Genomic DNA, 23,473 nt, shown 5'->3' on the forward strand with positions numbered 1-23,473 from the left:
GATAGGTTTTCCTATTTAATATGGAGTACTTCTTTAATTTTCAATTTGTTTTTGTTAGAAGCAGTATCCAAAATTTTAAAACAATTATAGTTACTTAGATTTTTACAATTAAGAGATAAAATTAAATGCTTATAAACATTAGATTGTTTGTCACTTGTAAGTTGCTCATGAATCCTTGTTGTTAAGTGTTTGGAAGTTTCTCCAATATAACTGGCATTACATCCAGCACAAGAAAATTTGTGAACAACATTGGAATTGAGCAGCTTAGGAAGTCAGTCTTCTCCGTTTGAAATTTGCCGCCAGCGCACGAAAAAGCGCTGGCCGGACAGTCATAATTTGTCTGGCGTGCGCGATTTCAAAAAATATTATATTATAATTAGATTATAATTTATTTATAATTAGAAGTTGCCCCTCATGCAAGTCTGCATTATCAATTCACATTTGGAGGTGCTATCCATTATTTCACTCGAAATTTTGTACTTTGTAATTAATTTTACCAATTTAGTTTACAGATCTTTTTTATTGTGAAAACATCAAATGTTTCCAATAAAAGAGTATTAATTTTCTATTTTTCTTATTAAAACAAAATTAAATTTGAAAAAATATTATTCTTAATTAAGAACCTCTATATATTTTGAGAATACTTTAATTAAAAAGTAGTGTTGAATTTTTTTTTTTAGATCTCATCATCTGAGTTTTCATTTTCTCCGAATCGCTACCATCTACATCAATTGGGACTGAAAGCGATTGGTTTATAGAACTAGAAATATCTTTATCAATCTTTAATTTTTGACGAGTTTCAAGATATATATTTAGTGCTCGTTTTTTTATTGCCTCTCTCTCAATCTCTGTCCATAACTTATCATTACAGCCAATGCACATCAACATTGTCATTGTGTCATGTTTGAGCTTTGATCTTTTGTCAGATAGTATAAGCCTCAATATGCTAAACATGCGCTTCACTGCAGAATTTGAACCAGCAATTGAAAGCACCACCTCAGCAATAAGTGAAAGATTAAAGAATTCTTTTTTTTAAATCTCAAAGTATACATCCAAACTTTTGAAGCGCATTTTTCTTTTTCTTCGGAAATATCATTACCAAATTGACATTTTACAAAAAATCTAAATCTTTTCCATTCATTTATAACTTTTGACTTGTCGAATCCAGCATAAATAAGGGGTACTTTAAAATGATTATACAGGTAATCAATCATGTCATTGCCATAAGTTAGGCTTTCATTAATTATCCAGTTTCTTGGGTCCATCCAAACCATGTTTGCAAATACAGGAATGTTAAAACATTCAAATAGAGTCTTCGAAGTTTCTAGCAATATAGAAGTAACTCTTTTTTTTTCGTTGGAGGCTTCCTCTACTGATGACATGGCTAGAAAAGTAAAATTTTCTTGAATAACTACTATTTGCTCACGATTAGCGGGTAATTTAAGCATATGACCATACTTATAGATATAAGAAATAAGGTTATTTGGCTCTATTGCATCAATTTTAAAGCGAGCTAAATAACTGTCTAACAACTCGTCCTGCTTTCCTGCGTTTTCTAAAAGGTCGCCTAATTCCATTAGAGTTCGATCCAGTAAGGGTTTGACATCAAAAGCTAGCAGGCCATCGTCTTCAAAAACTTTAGAGAGAAGAGAAACCTTTTCAAGAACATCTAAAAAGACGCAAGCTTTACAAAGCACTCTATAAGGTTTAAGTTGTTTGAAAATCCCCTTTATTTTATTTTTGGTTTCTTTTTTACCCTTTTTAGATGACATATTATTTTCAAGTGCCATGATAACAGCTGGCCACATATTTATGAGGCTGGAAATAGTTGTTCCACTGTGCGGTATAAACCTTGTACCTTTCAACTTTGGAAAGACATAATAACTTATATTAAGCACTTCAGCTGCTTTTGTAATTTCGCTTTTTACAACTCCTGAAGACTTGCATAGGGAAAAAATGTTTTCATAAAACCTATCCATATCTTTAAAAGACGATTCAAAGAATGCATCTTTAACTGCTAATTCTACTAGATGGTTGATGCAATGTATTGGTACCAACCAAGGGCGATCACCATCTCTGCAAAGTTTTTTGTGAAGACCTTCTTTGTGGAATGTGTTAACATTAGCACCATCGGCTGTGCAACTAATCAATTTTTCACGAAATGCGGCACATGGTAAAGGCCTGTCTTCGTCAAATATGCTGTCGATGCCAAGTTTCAAAGAAGCAGCATCTGTTCCCCCATAATCGTTGCAGTCTATCAAATGTGCAAACATCGTTATTGGTGACCTAAAAAGTAAAAATATTTTTTTTAAAGCTTTTAAACATTATTTTAAAATGGACTTGTTCAAATATAAAAGTTATATTTAAAATAAATACCCTTTCAATGTAGTTTTGAGCAGTAACAGTTCCTTATCTACTCCTGTCTTGCAAATTTGCGAACCATCCGATAGTATTGAGTAAAAATGACTTTGATTTAAAATCAAGTTGCTTTTTTCGAGAACTGCTGAGTAAGTAGAACTGATAAATTTCTTTGCAGATCGACCATTGCTAGTCCCTAAATTATTCCAGATCGGAATTATTACCATTTTAGATGAGATAACTCTTTCAAATTTATTTTTATTATTTATTAAATTACTGAGACAAAAAGAATTTTATAATTGCCAATAACTTTATACATACATAATATTATCGTCAATAACAATTTACAAAAAAAAAAATACAAATTTTCATTAGCATAAATTAGTTACGAACATACCTGATATTATTGGTATACCGTTTTCTTTTTGGATTTCTACAAGTATTGAAATGCAATTGAGGCTTATTGTAGGATTGACAGCCGATTTATATGCTGTATTAATAAGCTTTTGATATGCATCATGACTGGCTTTCTCTATGTTAGAGGAAATAGAAGTTTGTGCAGGAACATTTTGTACATTTTAATTCTTTCGGCTTTCGTTTTTCAATTTCTGCCGTGTTCTGGTGTGTTTTGCTTGCAAGATGGCGTTGAATCTACAAAAGAAGATAAGAAATTATTGCTAAGCAGAAACTTTAACATGTATTTAAGGATTATTAAAGCCTAGGGTAAATGAATTATGCTGTATGTTTAGTTATAAGGTTGGTTCCATTTGCAAAATTATCAGAAGAAAGTTTTGTCGCTCCTCTTATTTTGCGTGGTTTCATAGATCTACTTGAGTGATTTGCAGAAATTTTACACCAAATGAAATTAATATAATCGATTCCGCCTTCATTAACAATTTTCCAGCCAAAAATATCTTTGAAATCCCACTTATTAAATACGCTTAGCTTAATCTTTGTATTTCCTTTTGCTGCCATTTTAGTTTTTCCTTTTTCAAAACGTGTTTATACATTATAGTGTTCTCTTTTTCTTTACACGCATTAGTAAAATCTTCTTTTTACACGTGTTAGTAAAATCTTCTGATTGGTTTAAAGGAATGTCAAAAATATCTTTTATTACGTTAATTACTAAAATTCCATCATGGAAAACGCTATAAGATGACACTGCACTAATAATTTTAATAGTTCTACTTAGCAAAAACTTATGCAAAAAAAATATTTTTCAGATACGTAAGTAAATCATAAAAGTATTTGATAAAGAAAAGATTTGCTGCAATATAAAAACACGCCTGAAAATTATTGGCGAGCGCTAAAAAAAGCGCTGACCAAAGTATTGGCGGGCGTGTGGGCGAGCGCAAAAATGCATGAGTGCGAAAGCGCTCGCCAAACGGAGAAGACTGGGAAGTGGTCTTTTACACATAAACTGTTTTTTAATTTGTTGGTAGTGAAAATTAAACTAATTATAACATCTTTATAATATTTTTTAATGATTTTATTGAATTTAGATTTAGTAAAATTTGAGTAAAATCCTATAAATGGAAGCTTATAATACCTGATATTATGGTTATCAATACTATTTATCACAGATGGATTTAACTTTTTATCAACAAATAATTTAATTTCAGTGTCAATTATTTTAGGTGGATATTGGTTATTTTTTAAAATATGTAAAATATATATATATATATATATATATATATATATATATATATATATATATATATATATATACTGTTTATTTTTATTTCAAAATTAATCTAAAAAAATTTAAAATGTGTCTTACCTTTAGTAATGTAATTGTATTTTACACAAATTGTTCGCATTTTAATTATCATTACAATATAAAAAGTGTAAAAAATAATTTAATATAACTGAAGATGACTAGATTCAGGGTAATAACTTAAGGGGTGAACAGATTCTATCAGTTGACCAGCTTTGCACCCCTACTTCATCTATTAGGCTAGTGTAGATGGATTTAAAATACAATGTTTCCAGTTTAGTATATCGAATGTTGGATCTTCTAGACTCATTATTATAGATTTTGCTAGTATCTCTATTTTTATGACTAGGTAACTCATTCTATTATCTCCTAATGAGGGTACAGCTCTAAAACTCAGTTTTATGGTTCTGAGGCCGGCTGGTAATCAGGTTTCCCTAACTCTGTGGTAGCTCTCAAAGAGGCTGATTCCATCAACAGCTGAAAAATATCAAAGTATTAATAGTGCCATGTTGCACTGTTTGTACTTTTAATGTGCATTGTCGAGGCCATATTTGGAGTCCTTTGTTATGGATTAGGGTTTATTAATAGTAATGAAGCAATCGTTTGGACTATTAAATAGTGTACCAAATACTATCTGTGCTTTGAGTCAAGTTATTTAACAAATTTAAAAATGACTAAAATACCAATAACTAAAAAACTCAAAAAACTATTGTCATCACCAAGTTCTTTAAATCTATCATTCACTTATATTCGTGGTCTTTGAAATAACTTTTCTTCTGTTTAGTCTTATCTCTTACAAAGTTCACCAAACCTACATGCTCTTTGTGAGACGAATTTGAGTTCAGCTGTCTTATCTTGTGATCTTAGTGTTGATGGTTATCTTCCTTTAATTTGTAAAGATTTCAATAGCCACTTGCATAACTAAGGCATTTACATTTGCTAGAATTCACCTATTTGTCTGGAAACTAGTTTTAAATCCACAATCTATTCTTTTATGTGCTTTTGTTTAGCACCACTTCACTCTACTGCCTTTCTCTTTGTTCTATATCACTCTCCTTCAAGACTGCACTCTTTTTGATATTATTTCTGATCATATTGACCAAGCCCATTCTCTTTATCATTTAGCCAATATTGTTGTTGGTGGTGACTCTAATGCTCATCACACTGAATGACTTGGCTCTAGTATCAGTGACTCTACAAGCATTAAGGCCCACAACTTTTACCTTTTCTCAATCCCTAACTCAAACAGTCAACTTTCTAACTCACTTTCCAGACAACCCAAATCATTTACCTTCTCTACTCAACTTATGTCTGGTCTCTGATCCTAGTCAATGCTCAGTTTCTCTACATTCACCCTTAGGTTCTTCTGATCACACTTTGATCTCTCTAAAACTATTATCTCATTCTTCTTCATCATCAGAATCCCCTTATCAACGTACTTTTTATAAGTACCTTAAAGCTGAGTGTTACTGTTTCTGTGATTTTCTTCATGATGGCCCTTGGGTAGAAAGCTTTCTTCTTCCTGCTGGCAAATGTGCTTCTTACATAACTTCTTGGATTCAGGCTGGCATGGAACCTTTTATTCCCTCTTGACAATTCCAAGTCAAGCCTCACTCTTCTCCATGGTTTTCCTCTCATTGTACTGCTGCTATTTCCAATCAAAACCATTACTTTTATATCTATCAGCAAATCAATTCGCCAGAAAACAAATATCTGTTTACTATTGCTAGAAACTGTTGTAAAAAGGTTTTATCTAATGAAAAAGCCCGCTATTCTCAGGTCACAAAATTATGTATTTCATCTCAAAAAATAGGCTCTTGTGACTTGTGGAGAATCTTTAACAGTATCTATAAAAAGAGAAAATCTATTATTCCACCTCTCTTGTATGGTTCAGATTTTGTCACCTCACCTAAAGAATTTGTTTGAATTTGAAGAATCTGCTGAGCTGTTTGCTAAGGACTTCTCAAGAATATTATTTCTAGATTCTACTAGTTGCATTCTACCTGATATAGCTGACAAACAGGTTTATCAATTGCTTGACATTCGTATCAATTTAGCTTCTGTATCTAAAGTGATTTCCTGCTTAGACTCTTCTTCAGCTTGCGATCCAGAAAACATACCTGTTATAGTCTTGCAGAAGTGTTCTTCGGAGCTGTTGTCTATACTTTCAAAACTATTTAACAAGTGCTTATCAGAGTCTTATTTTCCAGCCTGCTGGAAAGCCATATCTGCTATCCCTATTCTCAAAAATTCTGGAGAGCAATCTGACTCATCTAACTACCGTTCCACTAGTCTTCTTATCTTGAATCTAATAACTTACTTTCTGATAATTAATATGGATTTTCATCTTCTCGTTCTACTACTGATATATTAACTGTAATAATTGATAGGTTTATTGTGCATTAGATAGATGTGGAGAGGCTAAGGCTATTGCTCTAGACATTTCTAAAGCTTTTGATAAAGTTTGGCATGCTGGTCTTCTTTATAAGCTCTCCTCTTATGGTGTAACAGATAATATCTTTAAGATTATTGAATCCTTCCTTACCAATTGCAGTATAAAAGTTGACTTCGATGGACAGCATTCTTCTTCATATCCTGTAACTTCAGAGAACCCTTAAGGTTCAATTCTTGGCCCTATACTCTTTTTAATTTACATTAACAATCTTCTGAATATTCTCACATCTAAGGTGGGATTGTTTGCTAATGAAACTACCATATATTCTTGCAATGATAAAAAGCCAACACTCTCTGATTGCTTGGAGGGGGAATTTCAATTTGAAAAGGATCTCATTTCTGCTACAGCATGGCGCTCTCAGTGGCTGGTGAACTTTAACTCAAATAAAACTCAATTTTTTCAGCTAATCGTTATCGTAATAGTCTAGATCTTCTTTTATTTATGAACGGTAATATACTTAATGAGTCACCTAACCTTTATCTTCTAGGATTAACTATTACTTCTGATCTTTCTTGGAAACCATATATCAAATTGATTGCAAAATTAGCATCTGCTAAGTTTGCATTTTTTATTGTGCTCACCACTTTCTTAATCAAGATTCTATTCTCTATATCTACAAAATTTTTATCTTTTTTCACTTTTTTATAAATACTATAATGTGCACTGCTCTATAGAGCTAGCCATCTACTAAAATTAATTCTCAGGTTACTCGTCATTCAAATAAGTCTCACCTTTTTACTGTGACTGTTCCTAAACGCCCCCAAAATTCTTATTCATCTAGTTTTTTTCCTCAAACATCAGTTTTTTGGAATTTGCTTCCTTTAGCTTGTTTTCCTGCTTCATATAACTTGCATTTTTTAAAGTCGTCTGTGAATCGTTATCTTACTCTATAAATTTCATCTTTTCTCTTCGAGTAACTTCCAACTCTAATAGTGGTTGCTTGCAGCCTTGTTGAAAGTGAAGATGTTAAAAAAAAAAAAAAAATGCAAATAATGTAAAAAAACACTTGCAGTGAACAATTATGTAAACAGTCATAATTTTGATAAACTTTTAGACCAAATATATGGCCATACAGCAATAATGGCATAGAATGACACAAGAAAAAAGATAAAAATAGGTACACATGAGTAAGGATATATGGGTAAAAATACATGGATGTAAAGGTATGTAGGAGTATGGGTAAATAAGAGTATATGTAAGTATATGGAATAAAGAGATATATGAGTATATGGGTTTCAAATAAATGAACTCTTACTCTGTGCACTTATCTTTACCCTTATGTACATCTTGTAGATGGTAGATAGTGTACCATCTTTAAACTACATACCTTCTGCTTTATGTACTAATGTATATTTGTAAATATGTACAACCATATTCTCACACTTATACCTCCTTACTTCTTACCTACTTTTCAACCATGTATTATTTTACCCTTACTATAGAGAACACTCCCTTCATAAATTTTTCACTTATTTTATCATTTTATTTAAATGTTATATATAGTATATAAAATAATAATAGCTGAAAAGTACCTGCACATCCATACATGATCATAAGATCAAGCTTGTCTGTATTGCTTAAATCATTTCCAGTACCTATACTCCAATCCTGGGCAGCAGTCAAATTTAAGAACTGCTTATTCACTCTAATAGTTTTTGTTGCCTCTGTGTAATTGTTCTCATACTTACTAAAAGACCACAATTGATACTGCATGATTGACATTATATCATATTTCTAGAAAAATAAAAAAATAATTTAATTTTTTTTATTTTAACCTAACTTTTGTAAGCAATGTAAAAATGAAATCGTAAATCTTTTTTAATTAAAACTTGCTATCTTTTGAAATTGATGAAAAACGTTCAATGACATTTTTGGAAATAAATATTTGGACAACAACTATTATGTGATGCAATGACATGTCATTGTTGTTAATGACATGTCATTGTTGCAAATAAAGACATCAACTATTAAACTTTTACCTAATATTTATTTCCCCTCAATAATAACTCAATAGGAGGATTTAACTGCAAAATCTTTTTTTCAGAGAGCTTTGTGTTTCTGTTTTCACTATATTTCTTAGTGAAAAAACGAATTTATTTAAGGATGCTATACTGTCGCAAATTATTAAATTTTGTAATTTAAAGAAAATTCAATTGGTTTTTAGCTACTTTTATAAAGATTTCAAAAAGCAAAATGATTTTAAATAAAAATAAACTACTTAAATTTTTTATACCAAAAAAACAACATTTTTTAAAAAATATTGACAAGGTAATTTTTTATGACATTTTATATTAAAGATATTTTATATATATGATATTTTTTATTTATGATATTTTATATTATAGCAATATTATTTCAAAAAGATTTTAGTAAAAAAAGATGTAAAGTAAAGTGAATTAATAAGCACACTTAATTTTAAAACTTGCTAAAATATGCATAATTATCAAGATAATAAATATAAAATAAATAAATCTAGAAAAAAAAAAAAAAAAAAAACGTTCTTAGGTTGATAACTACCAAAATGATAAATCACCCAACAGCCTTTTTTTTTCCGGTAAATTTTTATAAATGTAATGCATACCTAAAAGTGTGCAATCAGTGTCAATGAATGATGCATTTTTTCCTAATTTTCTTTTAAAGATAACTCAAAACAATGTGCTGCACACTAATTAATCAAGATCAATGGAATGTCAACCTTGAGCATTTTAACACTTGACTTGCTTTCTCCATTAACAAATGCACCTGTTTCTCCATTAACAAATGCACCTGTTTTTCCATTAACAAATACAACTGTTTCTCCATTAACAAATCCACCTATTTCTCCATTAATAAATGCACCTTACCCACCAAATACAACTAATCTTTTATTGCAAGATTCAATTTCTATATTTTCAAATAAGATTTCTTATGGTATTGAAAACATAGTCAGATGACTCGCTATGAGAGAGTTCTGTATTCAACATCCAAGTGGAAGAAAGACATTTTCAATGCATACTTCAGATTTTTCAGAAGTGTAAAGTTAACAATAAAATAAAGGTATTTTAAAGGTAAAAACAACTATAGCTTTGTTTATCACAATTGAAATGTTGCCAGAGTTGCCAAATAAAAAAAAGAAAATTTTTTTAAATCAAATCCAGGTCTTTACTATTCATGGTTTAAATATCAACTTGAATATGTGTTTGTTAAATTTTCTTGTTTATTTTTAGAGTTCAATGGCACAAGTTTATGCCTTTTGTTTTCATAGATATCACAAAAAGCCTGATGTGACATTCCCTCTCTTTGTATGATAGCAAAAATGTGTTGCAATGGATTGCCCCTTTTTAAAATTTGAATTTGAAAAATACAATTTCTTCACTTACACTCTAACACTATATTTTCTAACACTATATTTTCTTACTCTATATTTCTTTGCTCTATATTTGTCCAACTTTTAATTTCATTCCAACCATTACCATTGTATTTTGCAAGCATAGAATCTTTTATCTATGTTGTATCTCTGTTATCTATTAGCTGTTTTTAACTGTAACTTTTCTTATATAAACTTTTACTTTACTATCAGCAAGTGTCTCAGCAAGTGAAAGTGTCTCAGCGAGTGACGGCAGGTGGTTTAGATACTTATTGGTTTTCTTTTTTTTTTTTAAACTTATCTTCTTTTAAACTTTATCTTATTTTTTAAGTTGTTAGATCTAAAAATGTATTTCTTCCCCAAAACTCACCCCATTTCAAATTATTTGGAATATGTTAAAAACTAAAAATTAGTCTCAAAATTACATTTATTCCACCAATTAAAACCAGTATTTTTTAATATTCAGTATTTTAGCTTATTCAATATCATTTTAGAATTTTTTTTTTTATTATTTTTTTTATTTAGCTTTTGTTTTGAACTAAAGATTATTATACTCTCTAAACAATGTTTATTCAGAACAATTTTTATTTAAAAAAATGTTTATTCAGAACAATGTTTATTGCAACAATCAAAGACATTGTGTGTTTTAGGTTTTTTAAATATAACTTTTGGTGCTAATAAAATAAATTTAAATTGAATTTTTTAAATGTATTTATATTTATTATTAAAAAAAGTTTGACTTGCAATTCTTGCCAATCAATTTAAATGACCAGAATTGATTTTAGGAGATCAAAAAAACAGCCCAGAGAGAAAAAAAAAGTTATATGTTGATCTGCATGTCACATTATAAAAAATGACATGCAGATCAACATTTAACATTTTTTACTAATATTATATAGCTAAGGGTTTCATTTAATTTTCAACATGCTTTAAGTTTGTTTCTATGTTGTTCAGTTAAAATAGTGTTTTAAAATAAAGTTTTTGTTTTTAAGAACAATTTTTGAAGGAAAAAGTAGATTAGAGACCCGGATAAAAATTTAGCAGGGAGATTGTTGCTATACTTCTGATTAAAACAGTTTGAGCAGTTCTTAAGGAAACCAAAAAATACTCCTGATTTAAGCAGCTTGAACAGTTCCTAAAGAAACCAAAAAATACTACTGATTTAAACAGTTTGAGCAGTTCCTAAGAAAAGCAAAAACTTTTTTTCTAAAAACTTAATTATTTAAAAAAAAAGGATAGCACTAAACCATGTTTAAATACTCAAACTATAAGTTTAAAAAGTTTTGTCTTGAAGCATTTTAAAATTTTACACATAATTTATGCTGTTAAGATTATTAAAAAAATTTCTAATTTTTTTTTTGTTATTACTTCCTTTGAGAAAAAATTAAAATGAAGTAAATATTGTAACTCAAAAAACTTACTGAAGTAAATGTTGATCTACTAGTATCAATATCAAACTGATTTTCCAGACCTGTAAACAATAATTGTACAGAGTTTACAATCGTTAATGCATAGTTCTAACCATACTGAACTACTGCATTAATCATAAAACTTTAATAAAAATTATTTTATAGACTTTTTAAATGAGGAGATTATTTTATTTACATGCTGTTGTAATACAGTAGTAAATTTATTTTTTGTTTTTGTTTTTTTCAAAAAAATGTTTTGTTGGTTAAATTCAAATTTTTATTCACTTGTTTTTCTAAAAAGAAGAAAAATATGTGGTTAAACTTTCAATAAAACTTAGAAACCAGTGATTGCAAATTTGTTTTTTGATAGCAAGATAAACTTTTAAATCTGTTTCTCTGTGAATTAAAAAAAAGTTTCACAATAAAGATTCAGATATCAATACTAAAAAATTAGAACACAGAATCTACTTGGTATTTGTTTATTTTGATAATAGAGTTATGATGTTGTTACAAAGATACTGAAGTAAGTCAGAATAAATTATTAACATTACCCAAATTTAGTTTAACAACTTTCTGCTTTAAAAACCAGTTTAAAATATAATAATAAATAATTATGTGTAATATAATAATATATAAATAACTTATATATAAACAGAATAAGTTATTAACATTTATTAAAAAAATTTGATTTCAAAATGCGGTAGTGGTGTAGTGGTTGAGCGCTCTCCTCATAAGTGAGTGGTTCCGAGTTCGATCCCCACCACGTCCCTCGTAGTACCCCGCTCAACTTGTTTCTCCGCGCAGCGACCTTGATCGTCAAAATTTGTGTTTTGGAGTTATGGAGTTGAGAGAGGGTTATACCACAATTAAGTAGCCTCCTCATCTGTAGTGGCCTTTTCGGCCTTGGGAAGGTGAATTAACATAAAAAAACAAACAAAAAAAAAAACAACTTTCTGTTTTAATATTAGTTTAAAATATAATAATATATTTTTAATTTAAATAATTTTATCAACAGAAATTAACAAATTAACAATAACTATAAAATAAAAAAACATTTTACAAAAATGTAAAAATATAATAACTATATATTTAATATTTCAAATGTTGTATTAGTACAGTTTTTTTTTGTCACAGACATGCAAAATGTATTTTACATGCATGTGACAAAAAAAACTGCACAATATAAATGTTGAGACAGAAAAAAAATCTTACTATACAATATGTTGTACAAGCCTATGCACAGTGGTTTGAAATAATCAAAAAGTGGCATTAATTCAAGATTTGTGAAAATCCGATATAAAAAGTTCTGATTATGCAAGATTGTTGCAAATTAGTCATATTTTCATGTTCTGAAAGAATTTTTTTAGACCACTTGGCGCTTCCTTGCAGATGCTCAAAGTTGCCATTTTTCAAAGAACAATTATTTAGTCAAATTTTATTTCTTAAACCACACCTGTGATCTTCCATCTATTATATATCAATCGGAAGAATATTAAACAGGCTTTCAGAGTTTATTGTTAAATATTTTATAAAATTATATTTCATGCTGTGAAAATGCAGAGAAAGATAGGAAAATATAGCATGTTTGAGTGTGACTTTTATTAAATTCTGTATGTTTCTGTAAAAATCTGAACATGTATGGATATACTTTGACCCTTTTTCTTTTTTTATCCAATATGAGTTTTGATGCCGCCTGGATCCGCTCAAGAACAACTATTTTCAATTTTAAAATGTTTCTAATTAAATCAATTTTTTTTTTAAACATAAAACATGACAGTCATTTTTATTCAGTGCTAAAAATGACGCTCCAATTTTATTTTTAACATATTCTTTAATATACATAAAATAAAATTATTAGATTAAAAATATAATCAAAAAAATTGACTTTTTTAAATAAATACAAAAGAGGTTTTCCCAAGTAAGGGGACTTGAGGAATAAGAAAAAAAAATGCAAAATAGAAGCACTGATATCATTTAATAATAATGGTTTCAAATTATTTTAATTAAAAGTAAATTTTGTAGTTATAGCTGAGTGTTTATTCGCTATCGGATAAACTGCTATCGGATCTATATCAACGCAATCTAATTGTCAATAAACATCAATTAGTTCAGGTAAAACCTCTTCATTAACATCCTTACTTCTTGTGGAGTTTTCAATCAGTAAAAGTTGCAACACCTCTTCTGGTAGTACTGATTTACATACAGACTTCAAACAACTTTTCAAAATGATACTGGAAATATAAGAATCTGATTTTTCTAAACCTCGACAAAAAACATCAGTTAAGTTGTTAATTCTTGAGGCTTTTCTTGCATGATCCATACGATCTTTTCTATGACATTTGTCATTTCTAGCATTTTCGCCAAAAGATCCAACTGGAAAAATTAATTCAACCATGATTTGAGCTCCATGAGCTAACACTTTATGAACACAAGTAGGAATTTTATACCATGAATATTTCTCGTTGATAATTAATAAGACAAACATATTAATATTGTTCTTAAATGGACAATAAGATTTACAACCATAATTTAATAGAAAAGCAAGTCCCTCTTTTGGAGACACTTTTTTATTTTTATCAATTTGTCAATGTTTTTATTGATATCATATGCCAATTGTTAATCTTGTAGAATGCACATGATAATTTCTTCTAAGTTCTTATTACCTATTTGTATGGCTGTGTATCTTGCTGTTTCAAGTATATAGTTTGTACCATATTCAGCTTTTTCAGACATTTTCAGACAGATTAGAAATTGCTATTCTTTTAGCTCGTTTTCTTTTGTCTTTAAAAGGCAATGTGTGCTACCCCTCCCCAATGTGTGCTGCCCTTTCTTTAATTCTGGCGTTTCTAATACGTTTGAGAGTTTCTAGATAACTTCTTTAAATTTATGTTCTAACCAGGAAATTGACTTTTTATGAAATTTATACTTGGAGTATTAAACATCCTTCATTTTTTGTTTGTACATTGTTTGTAATGTTAATAATTTTTTTTCTAATTCTTTTTCTTGAGCACCTTCAATTTTCATAACATTCTTCTTCTCCGAAAATTTTAAACATTCCGACATTTTAATAACATCACAAAAGAAAAAAAATCTTTATTCTATAACTTTAAGACAATTTGTATATTTTTAAATTGACAAAAAGATTTTTTGTAAATTATTTCAACTTGCGAAAGCTTTAGAGATTATATTAATTTAAAGGAAGTATTTTGAGGTTATATTAATAGTAGGTCTTAAAGTTACCGCAAATACATCTTTTTATGACAATATTATGATTGAAAATTTGATTGAAAATGACAGTCATGTTTTATGTAAAAAAAAAAAAAAATCAATTTAAGTACAAACATTTTTAAATTGAAAATAGTTGTTCTTGACCGTGTCCAGGCGGCATCAAAACCCATAATGGATTAAAAGAAGACGGATCAAAGTTTATCCATACGTATTCAGATTTTTACAGAAACATACAGAATTTAATAAAAGTCACATTCAAACATGCTATTATTTCCTAGTCAAAAAAGTTATCTTTCTCTGCGTTTTTACAGCATGAAATGTAACTTTATAAAATATTTAACAACAAACTCTGAAAGCCTGTTGTATATTCTTCCGATTGATATATAATATATTGAAGTTCACAGGTGTGGTTTAAGAAATAAAACAAAAGTTCAAAATTATTATTGAATTAATGCTACTTTTTGATTATTTCAAACAAAAAGTTATTCCACCTTTTTTTTTTCACCTCGTTCTGGAGTTTTTCCTAAAATAATTATCAACAGTTGCAAAAATTCTTTATAATTATTCTGACGTTATTTTGTTTCTTGCAGCATATTTACAGCAAATTCTACTACTGATGGCACAATATACTTCAAGATCTGTATCAGGTAAGAACCTTGATTCAGAATTAAGTTTACTCCACTGATTGTGAATTCATTAAAATAACTTAAACTCTGAACCAAATGATGGTTCAGAATTTTGTAAACATGGGATAAAATCATTTCATGAACATGGAGTCGACAGGCTGTGTATAATAAAGACTTTCCAACTAATTTTTTCAGCAAGGTTCAAGCACCTAAATGTATACCTGTGTTGCTTGAAGTAGTATCATATGAAATGTTCCAATCATTTGTTTACCAATCTCTCTATTTAGTTTTGGGATCCAAAACTGGATAGAGGCATCACCCATTTTAGATTCCTACCCAGTTTTGTCAATCCACTTCATCTGTGTTGTTCAAATCGGGTAACAGCTTTCTGTCCCTATGTACAGTTAATAGAACCTGTAGTTTGAATTTTGAAATAAGTTTGTAAGACTTTTAGATGGCAACTTGTGCCCTGTGATCACAGCTGTAGTTTGACCAACACACCATACTTCATTTTGACTTCTAGTCTCCATTTGTTTTAAATCAACTTTGAAAATATCTGTCTAATAACCAGGTTTGGACAGGAGTGCGATGGAACGCTATTACTGACCACGCAAATCATTTTTTTTGTTGACAACTTAACCACGATTGTTTAGATGTTTTGATGATTTAAACAATTAAGAAATACGCTGAAAAAAGAAATGCTAAGTTAAACAGTTTAGCTTAGCGTTTTCAAGTCTTTTTTTTTTAAATCTTTTTTTTTAAGTCTTTTTTTTTAAGTCTGAAAATTATAAAAAAAATTCAAAAAACTGAAAAAGAAAACAATTCCTAACTAAAAAGAAAATATATAAGCTTTAAAATAAAACTCAAAAAAGTCAAACCTGAGGCGAAATTTACTTTTTGTTACGTTTTTAATTGCGGTTGAAATAAATCACTTTAAAACTTATCTTTTGAAACGTTTTATTAAAGTTACATAAAACGCTTTTACAAATTACTCCTAATGATAGTTTAATAAATGAACAAATTTTATTTAAATTGTTGTTTATTTAAAAAATAAAACTAAATTATTGAATTGAAAAAAATACAATATTTTTAAATTGCGTAAACAATTATTTTGGAAAAGTCGCAAAAAAAAAAAAATTTTTTTTTAATAATTAAAGTAATCTTTTTAAAATAGAAATTTTAAATCATTTCATTAGTGAAGTATAAAAAAAAAGATTTTAAACAATTCTTTATAAAAATAGAAACAAAATAAAAATAAAGCAATTAAATCATTCCATTGCAAAAGGAAGATTTTAATTAAACTTCATAATTTGAAGTATTTAAAAAAAAAAATCTTATTAAAGATTTTTAGAAAGACATGGAAAAATAGTTTCAAATGTTTAATTTATCATGAAAAATACATGCCTACTAAAAAATTTTTTACATTTTTAATTTACACAAAATGTGTTTATTTTAAACGATCATTATAATTAATTTTTTATTTTCTTTAAAGCCATCGCTTAAAAATAAAACGTTAAAAAAGATCAACAATTAATTGTTGTTCGTAACGTAATTATTTTTTTATTGAAATTTAAATTGTTAAAACAGCTGTGGTCAAGAAAAAATATTATTAGCGTAGTAAAGTTGTCAAGAAAAAATACTATCAGCGTGGTCAGTTACAGAGTGCAATCGCATGTCATTCTTGTCCAAGCTTGAATAACGTGTCTTTAAAAACGTATTTCTATTCAAAAAAATGATTTCATTTGTAATTTTAGGATGATACAATAACTTCAGCAGTAGTGCAATACTGATGCAAAAACTTAACTCTATGATGAATTATTACACTGGGTGTCCTGAATGCCTGCCAACTTATTTTATTTTTAACTAATTAATTTTCTAAAAAAAATAACAATGTATTATGCATAATGACTTATAAGACTAACAAATAATAAAAATATCAATAACACTTTTAAATTTATTAGCAAAATAGAAAAATAAATGATAAAATATGAACAATTTTTATTGGATTCGAGCAACTTTGCAAAATGAAAAATTTGGGCTGAGCAACTCATAAATATTAACAGATTAAATTAGGCTATATATATCAAATGTGCTTTTGATTACGCTTGCTTTGATTTATAACAATTTGGAATATTTTAAAGCTACATTATATTATTTGATTTTATTTCAACATACTTAACCATATCTTTCTTTCATATTTCACTAAACAGGTCTGCAATTTACAATCTGTTTTTTGAATCACCTTTATTTATATATGCATATATTTTTTAAACATCTTCCCTTCCAACAAGGCTGCAAGCAACCACTAATTAGAGTTGGAAGTTACTGGAAGAGAAAAGATGAAGATTGTAGAGCAAGATAGCGATTGCAGACGACTTAAAGGATTGCAAATTGTATGAATCAGGAAAGCAAGATGAAGGAAGCGAATTCCAAAGGACTAATGTTCAAGGAAAAAATCAATACGAATAAGAGTTTTTGGAGCACTCAAGAACAGTCACAGAAAAGGGATGACACTTAATTGAATGACGAGTAACACGCTAGCTCTTTAGAGAAGAGTAAACTATGTTTAAAATGCATTTTTAAACATAGTTTACAAATGCATTTTAAAGGCGGGTCTTCTAATGATGCCCTTTCTTATTTAGCACCTTGTCTAAATAAGAAAGGGCATCATTAGAAGATCCGCCCCAGATATGGCAACAGTATTCCATACATGGCCGGATTTGAGATTTACAGAGATGGAATAGAATCCGGAGTGAGAAAGTGTCGAGCTCGATAAAGAGATGCAACCTTAGCAGATGGCAACTTTGCAACTGATTTGATTATGGTTTCCAAGAAAGATCGGAAGTAAGAGTTAATCTTAGAAGATGAAGAGTGGGAGACTCATTAAATACATTACCATTCATAAATTTAGAAAATTATTACAATAAAATTGGCTGAAAAAAATTGAGTTTTATCTGAATTAAAGTTCACCAGTCAATGTGAGCCCCATGCTGTAGCAGAAGTGAGATCCTTTTCAAGCTCACATGCCCCCTCCAAGCAATCAGAGAGTGTTGGCTTCTTATCATGACAAGAATAAATGGTAGTATTATCAGCAAACAATGCCACCTTTGATGTCAGAACATCTGGAAGATCATTAATGTAAATTAAAAAGAGTAAAAGAGTATAAGGCAAAGGATAGAACCTTGAGAAACCCCTGAAGTTACAGAAAAAGAAGAAGAGTGTTGTCCATCGAAGACAACTTTTATACTACAAGTGGAAAGAAAGGATTCAATAAGCTTAAAGATGTTACCAGATACACTGTAAGAAGAAAGCTTATGGAGAAGACCAGCATGCCAAACTTTATCAAAAGCTTTAGAAATCTCAAGAGCATTGGCCTTATCCTCTCCACCTTTATCTAATGCACAATAAAACCTATTGGTTATTACTGGTTATTGGTTAGCAAATCAGCTGTAGAACGAGAAGATTGAAATCCATATTAATTATCAGAAAGTAAGTAATTAGATTCAAGATGAGAGATTTAGTGAAGATTCAAAAACCTTGGTTATGATAGGAAAAAGACTAATAGGACAGTAGTTAGACAAATCAGATCACTCTCCAGAATTTTTGAAAATAAGGATAACAGATGCCGCTTTCCAGCAGGCTGGAAAACAAGACTCTGATAAGCACTTGTCGAATAGTTTTGAAAGTATTGATGACAGCTCCGGTGAACACTTCTGCAAGACTATAATAGGTATGTTATCCGGACCACAAGCTGCAGAAGAGTCTTAACAGGAAATCACTTTAGATACGGAAGCTGGAATGATACGAATGTGAAGCAATGGATCAACCTGTTTGACAGCTATATCATGTAGAACGCAACTAGTGGAATCAAGAAATGATATTGACAAAAAGTTCTTAGCAAACAATTCAACTTTGTCTTTAGGTGAGGTGACAAAGTCTGAACCATACAAGAGAGGTGGAATAACCAATTTGCCCTTATTATTGAAACTATTAGAGATTCTCCAGAAGTCACGAGAGCCTAATTTTTGTGATGAAATATGAGATTTCATGACCTTAGAATAGCGGGCTTTGGTGTTAGATAAAACCTTTTTACAATGGTTTCAAGCAGTAATGAACAGACGTCTGTTTTCTGGAGAATTGTTTTGCTGATAGATATGGAACTAATAGTATTGATCGGCAATTGCAGCAGCACTATGTGATGAAAACCATGGAGAAGAGTGAGGCTTGAGGGAATGAAAATCGTCAAGAGGGAATAAAAGATTACATGCCAGCATGAATCCACGAAGTTATGTAAGAAGCACATTTGTCAACAGAATGACAAAAGATTTCTACCCAAGGGCCATCATGAAGAAAATCACAGAAAGAGTCCCAGCCAGCTATTAGGTAGTTGTAAGAGGTACGATGATAGGGGAATTCAGATGATGAAGAAGAGTGAGATTATAGTTTTAGAGAGATCAAACTATGATCAGAAGCATCTAAGGGTCCTTCTGATCATAGTTTGGAATGTGGAGAAACTGAGCACTGAATGGAATCAGATACAAGACATAAGTCGAGTAGAGAAGGTAAATGATTTGGGTCATCTGAAAAACAAGTTGGAAAGTTGACTATTTGAGTTAGAGATTGAGAAAGGCAAAAGTTGTGGGGCTTATTACCTGCAGAATCACTGACACAAGAGCCAAGCCATTCAGCGTGTTGAGCATTAAAGTCACCGACAACAACAATATTTGCTGACGGATAAAGAGAGAGGGCTTGGTCAATATGATCAGAAATAACATCAAAAAGAGTGCAGTCTTGAGATGAAGGAGAGCAAAATATAACAAAGAGAAAGGCGATAGATTGAAGTGATGCTAAACGAAAGCACATAAAAGAATAGTCTGTGGATTCAAACCTAGTTTCTCGACAAATGGCTGAATTCTTATGAATGTAAATGCCCAGACCATGTGACTATTGGAGTCTTCATGAATCAAAGGAAGATAAACATCAACACTAAGATTACAAGATGAGACAGGTGAACTCAAATTAGTCTCACAAAGATCATGTAGGTCTGGTGAACTTTGCAAGAGATAAGACTTAACAGAAGAAAAGTTACTTCGAAGACTATGAATATTAGTGAATGATAGGTTTAGAGAACTTGGTGACGACGATGGTTTTTTGTGTTTTATAGTTTTTGGTATTTTATTCATTTTTAAATTTGTTAAAGAACTTGACTCAAAGCATAGATAGTACTCAGTACACTGTTTAATAGCCCAAGCAATTTCCTCATTACTATTAATAAATCCTAAGCCGTAACAAAGGGGTCCAAATGTGACCTTGGCAATGCACACCAAAAGTATTAACAGAAACACCATCCATGTACAACATGGCACTGTTTATACTTTGATATTTTTCAGCTGTTGATAAAATCAGCCTCTCTGAGATTTGCCACAGAGTTCAGAAAACCTGACTACCAACCAACCTCAGAACCATAAAACTGAGTTTTAAAGCTGTACCCTCATTAGGAGATAATAGAATGAGTTGCCTAATCATAAAAATAGAGACACAAGCAAAACCCATGCAATGAGTCAAGAAGATCCAGGATTAAACATCCTAAACTGAAAACAATTTATTAAAAATAATAAGCGCCAGCCTATTAGATGAAGACGGGATGCAAGGCTGGTCAATAGGTAGAATCTGTTTAGCCCTTAAGTCTTTGCGTAGGAGGCCTTCCACAAGAGCAGCGGGTGTTTTAAGTTGGAGTTGGCATCTCCTAGCCTTTGCCTAATAAGGTGTATCTTACAAGGCAGCAGGATGCGAAGCAGATTGTACTGGGTTACATGTTACCAGTAGCAGGATAACTTGACCTGACATAAATTGCGCTAAAACGTTGTTTATTGCAGGCTTGAGCAATCTATATTTACTTAACTTGACAGTATAGTAGGCCAACTGTATGCTATTATTGCATCACAAAAAGATACATTTCACAAGAAAACTCTTGTTTATTTTTCATTTTATTTAAAACTTATGATTTGTAAACCTTTTTGTTACCTGCTTGTATGCTTGGGTATACAATTGTAACTGTTGTATTACGATCACATCGACTTTGTTCATGTATAAAACCCATAGCATGAAGCATTTCGTGCAATACAATACCTAAAAAGATTTATCTACAACTTTTAATGATAAAGTTAACACAAGGTAATGTTATGTAAAATTTATGCTAAACATAAATTCTAATAAAAATAACATTTAACATATAAACATATAAACAGAAGAGTATAAATATATAAACAGAAGAGAAGTATAACAATATATATAAATAGCATATTATATAAATAACAATATATATAAATAGCAAATAATAAATAATAAATAATAGAAATAATAAATAATAGCATAAAAACTAATTTTAATTACGTTAAGTAATTAATAACTAATTCTCTTAGTTATGTTAAAGTTAATTTATGTTAAATAAGTTAATTTATGTTAGTTATGTTAAATAATTAATAAGTAACAAAACAACTTTTAATAAATTAAATAGTTTATAGTTAATTTATTTTATAATTAACATGTGCACAATTGTAATAGAAGGAAACAACTCTTTAATTGATAAATAAGACAACAATTTTATAGAGATACCAGCTTAATAAAACTTATAATATGAGTTGGGGTAATATTTGTACGCTACCTAATATGTCACTAAAAGTTTGATCTAATACTTTCAAATAAAGAAATAATAATAACAAAATTAGTCCAAAAAATAGTTGTCTTCTGCAGCACATGCAAAATACCAATACAAATTGAGGGTGAGGAGTGTTTTTTTCCTTTTTTCCTTTTTTTCTTTTTTTCAGGGATTAGAGTGAGAGTAAGGACTCATAAAAACCATAATGAAACCATATGAACAATTAAATACCTGTATAATCGCACCCATCACCAATGTTTAATTGTTGGCTTCCTCCAACTTTACCAACATAACTCCAACACCTACAAAAATAAAATTACAACTTTTTAAAATGTTTTTAATCAAGGCCTTCTTAAACAGGCCACATCAGCTCGTTTTTGTAAAATTAGAGAAGGTCGACTTCTTTACAGTTAAAATTATTTTTTATATTTGCTTTGGTAAACAAACTTCAGAAACAAATAAAGAGCTTTGTTAAGACAAAACATTTTAATTAATTTTTGGGAGCAAATATTGTTGGAATTATTTTTACGTTTATAAATAAGTTAATTACAATAAAGATTTAAACAGTTTACTGGTTTTAGTTAAAAATGACTCTTTTACAAACTATTATTTTAGCTGTTTACACATGTGATACAAATAATGAATTTTTTTAAATAAAACAAAGTTATTAACTTTAAAATAAAATATTTTTGATGTTTTTGCTCATAAAGAATTTTTTTTTAAAGTTGAAAAGTTTGCTTGTTTTGTTGAACATTCTTTCCCAAAATCTTCAAGTTGTTTTTTCCAAAAATTGTTTAAAAAAATGTTTGCCAAAAGGTAGAAAACTTTTATAACACTTTGAAAAAGCAATTGAAATTTACTAGAATTAATAAAAATATCAATTTATCATCTCTTGCACAGCAATGGTGAAACTCTATCCTTTTAGGAAATCCGAAAAAACTAAAAGTTAACAGAAATATCCAAAATAAGATAATCCCTGTAAAATATTAAAAAACAATAAATAACAAAGTAAACTAAATTGTCAAAAGATTCTCAAAGTCCTCCCCTTTTCTAAAAACTAATAAAATCTCCATATTTTTTGAAGCAAATCAAAGGTGTTTCTGCTTTCTCTAGAATTAAATGTAATTCTGGAAGTTTGAAAGTATTAAAACTTGTAATATGTAAAAGCTCTTGTTTGTATTGTTTGTATATTTGTTTGTAACTGATCCTTACAATTTTCACATATTGATCAAATTTCGCATCAAGTTCACACTTATCACAGTGGTGGTGAACAGAAGGAAATATTGTAAGATCTGCTTGCTTGTCCAGCGAAAATCTAGCTTTATCAATTTAAAATTTTTGAGTATCAGTTTGCACAGTTATCAGATATGTGATACCTGATTCTTGCGATATTTCCTAAACTGTTTTTCTAGTGCATCTGATTGCATATGTCCTAACAATACATGCAATTCAACATAAAATTAATTCAACATAATAAAAACTTGGCTTTTTAGTAGATTAGTTAAAAATAACTCACCACTAGAGAACTGTAGCCCAGGTTTTATGTATACCTCATCAGTAGGGTGTTTCTTAAACAACTTTTTTTTAAGCAGATTTTCTCCTACCCTTAAATGTGTTCTTTATCATAAAATAATATTGAACTAAACAAGATTTTTTGATTATAATTTTTCAACGCT

General features: G+C 29.5%; 1 protein-coding gene across 1 annotated transcript in view; it reads right to left on the reverse strand.

Moving 5' to 3' along the window:
- LOC100214012 (G8 domain-containing protein DDB_G0286311) overlaps positions 1–23,473 on the reverse strand; it is a 59,973-nt gene that overhangs the window by 17,045 nt on the left and 19,455 nt on the right. The window contains exons 6-9 of the mRNA XM_065800792.1: positions 22,029–22,099; positions 21,164–21,268; positions 11,298–11,347; positions 8,063–8,264 (exon numbers count right to left, since the gene is read on the reverse strand). Of these exons, the coding sequence (XP_065656864.1) occupies positions 8,063–8,264; positions 11,298–11,347; positions 21,164–21,268; positions 22,029–22,099 (428 nt within the window). The remainder of the gene's footprint in view (positions 1–8,062; positions 8,265–11,297; positions 11,348–21,163; positions 21,269–22,028; positions 22,100–23,473) is intronic.

The sequence above is a fragment of the Hydra vulgaris genome, chromosome 07 (assembly GCF_038396675.1).
Source record: "Hydra vulgaris chromosome 07, alternate assembly HydraT2T_AEP".
Lineage (NCBI taxonomy): Eukaryota > Metazoa > Cnidaria > Hydrozoa > Anthoathecata > Hydridae > Hydra > Hydra vulgaris.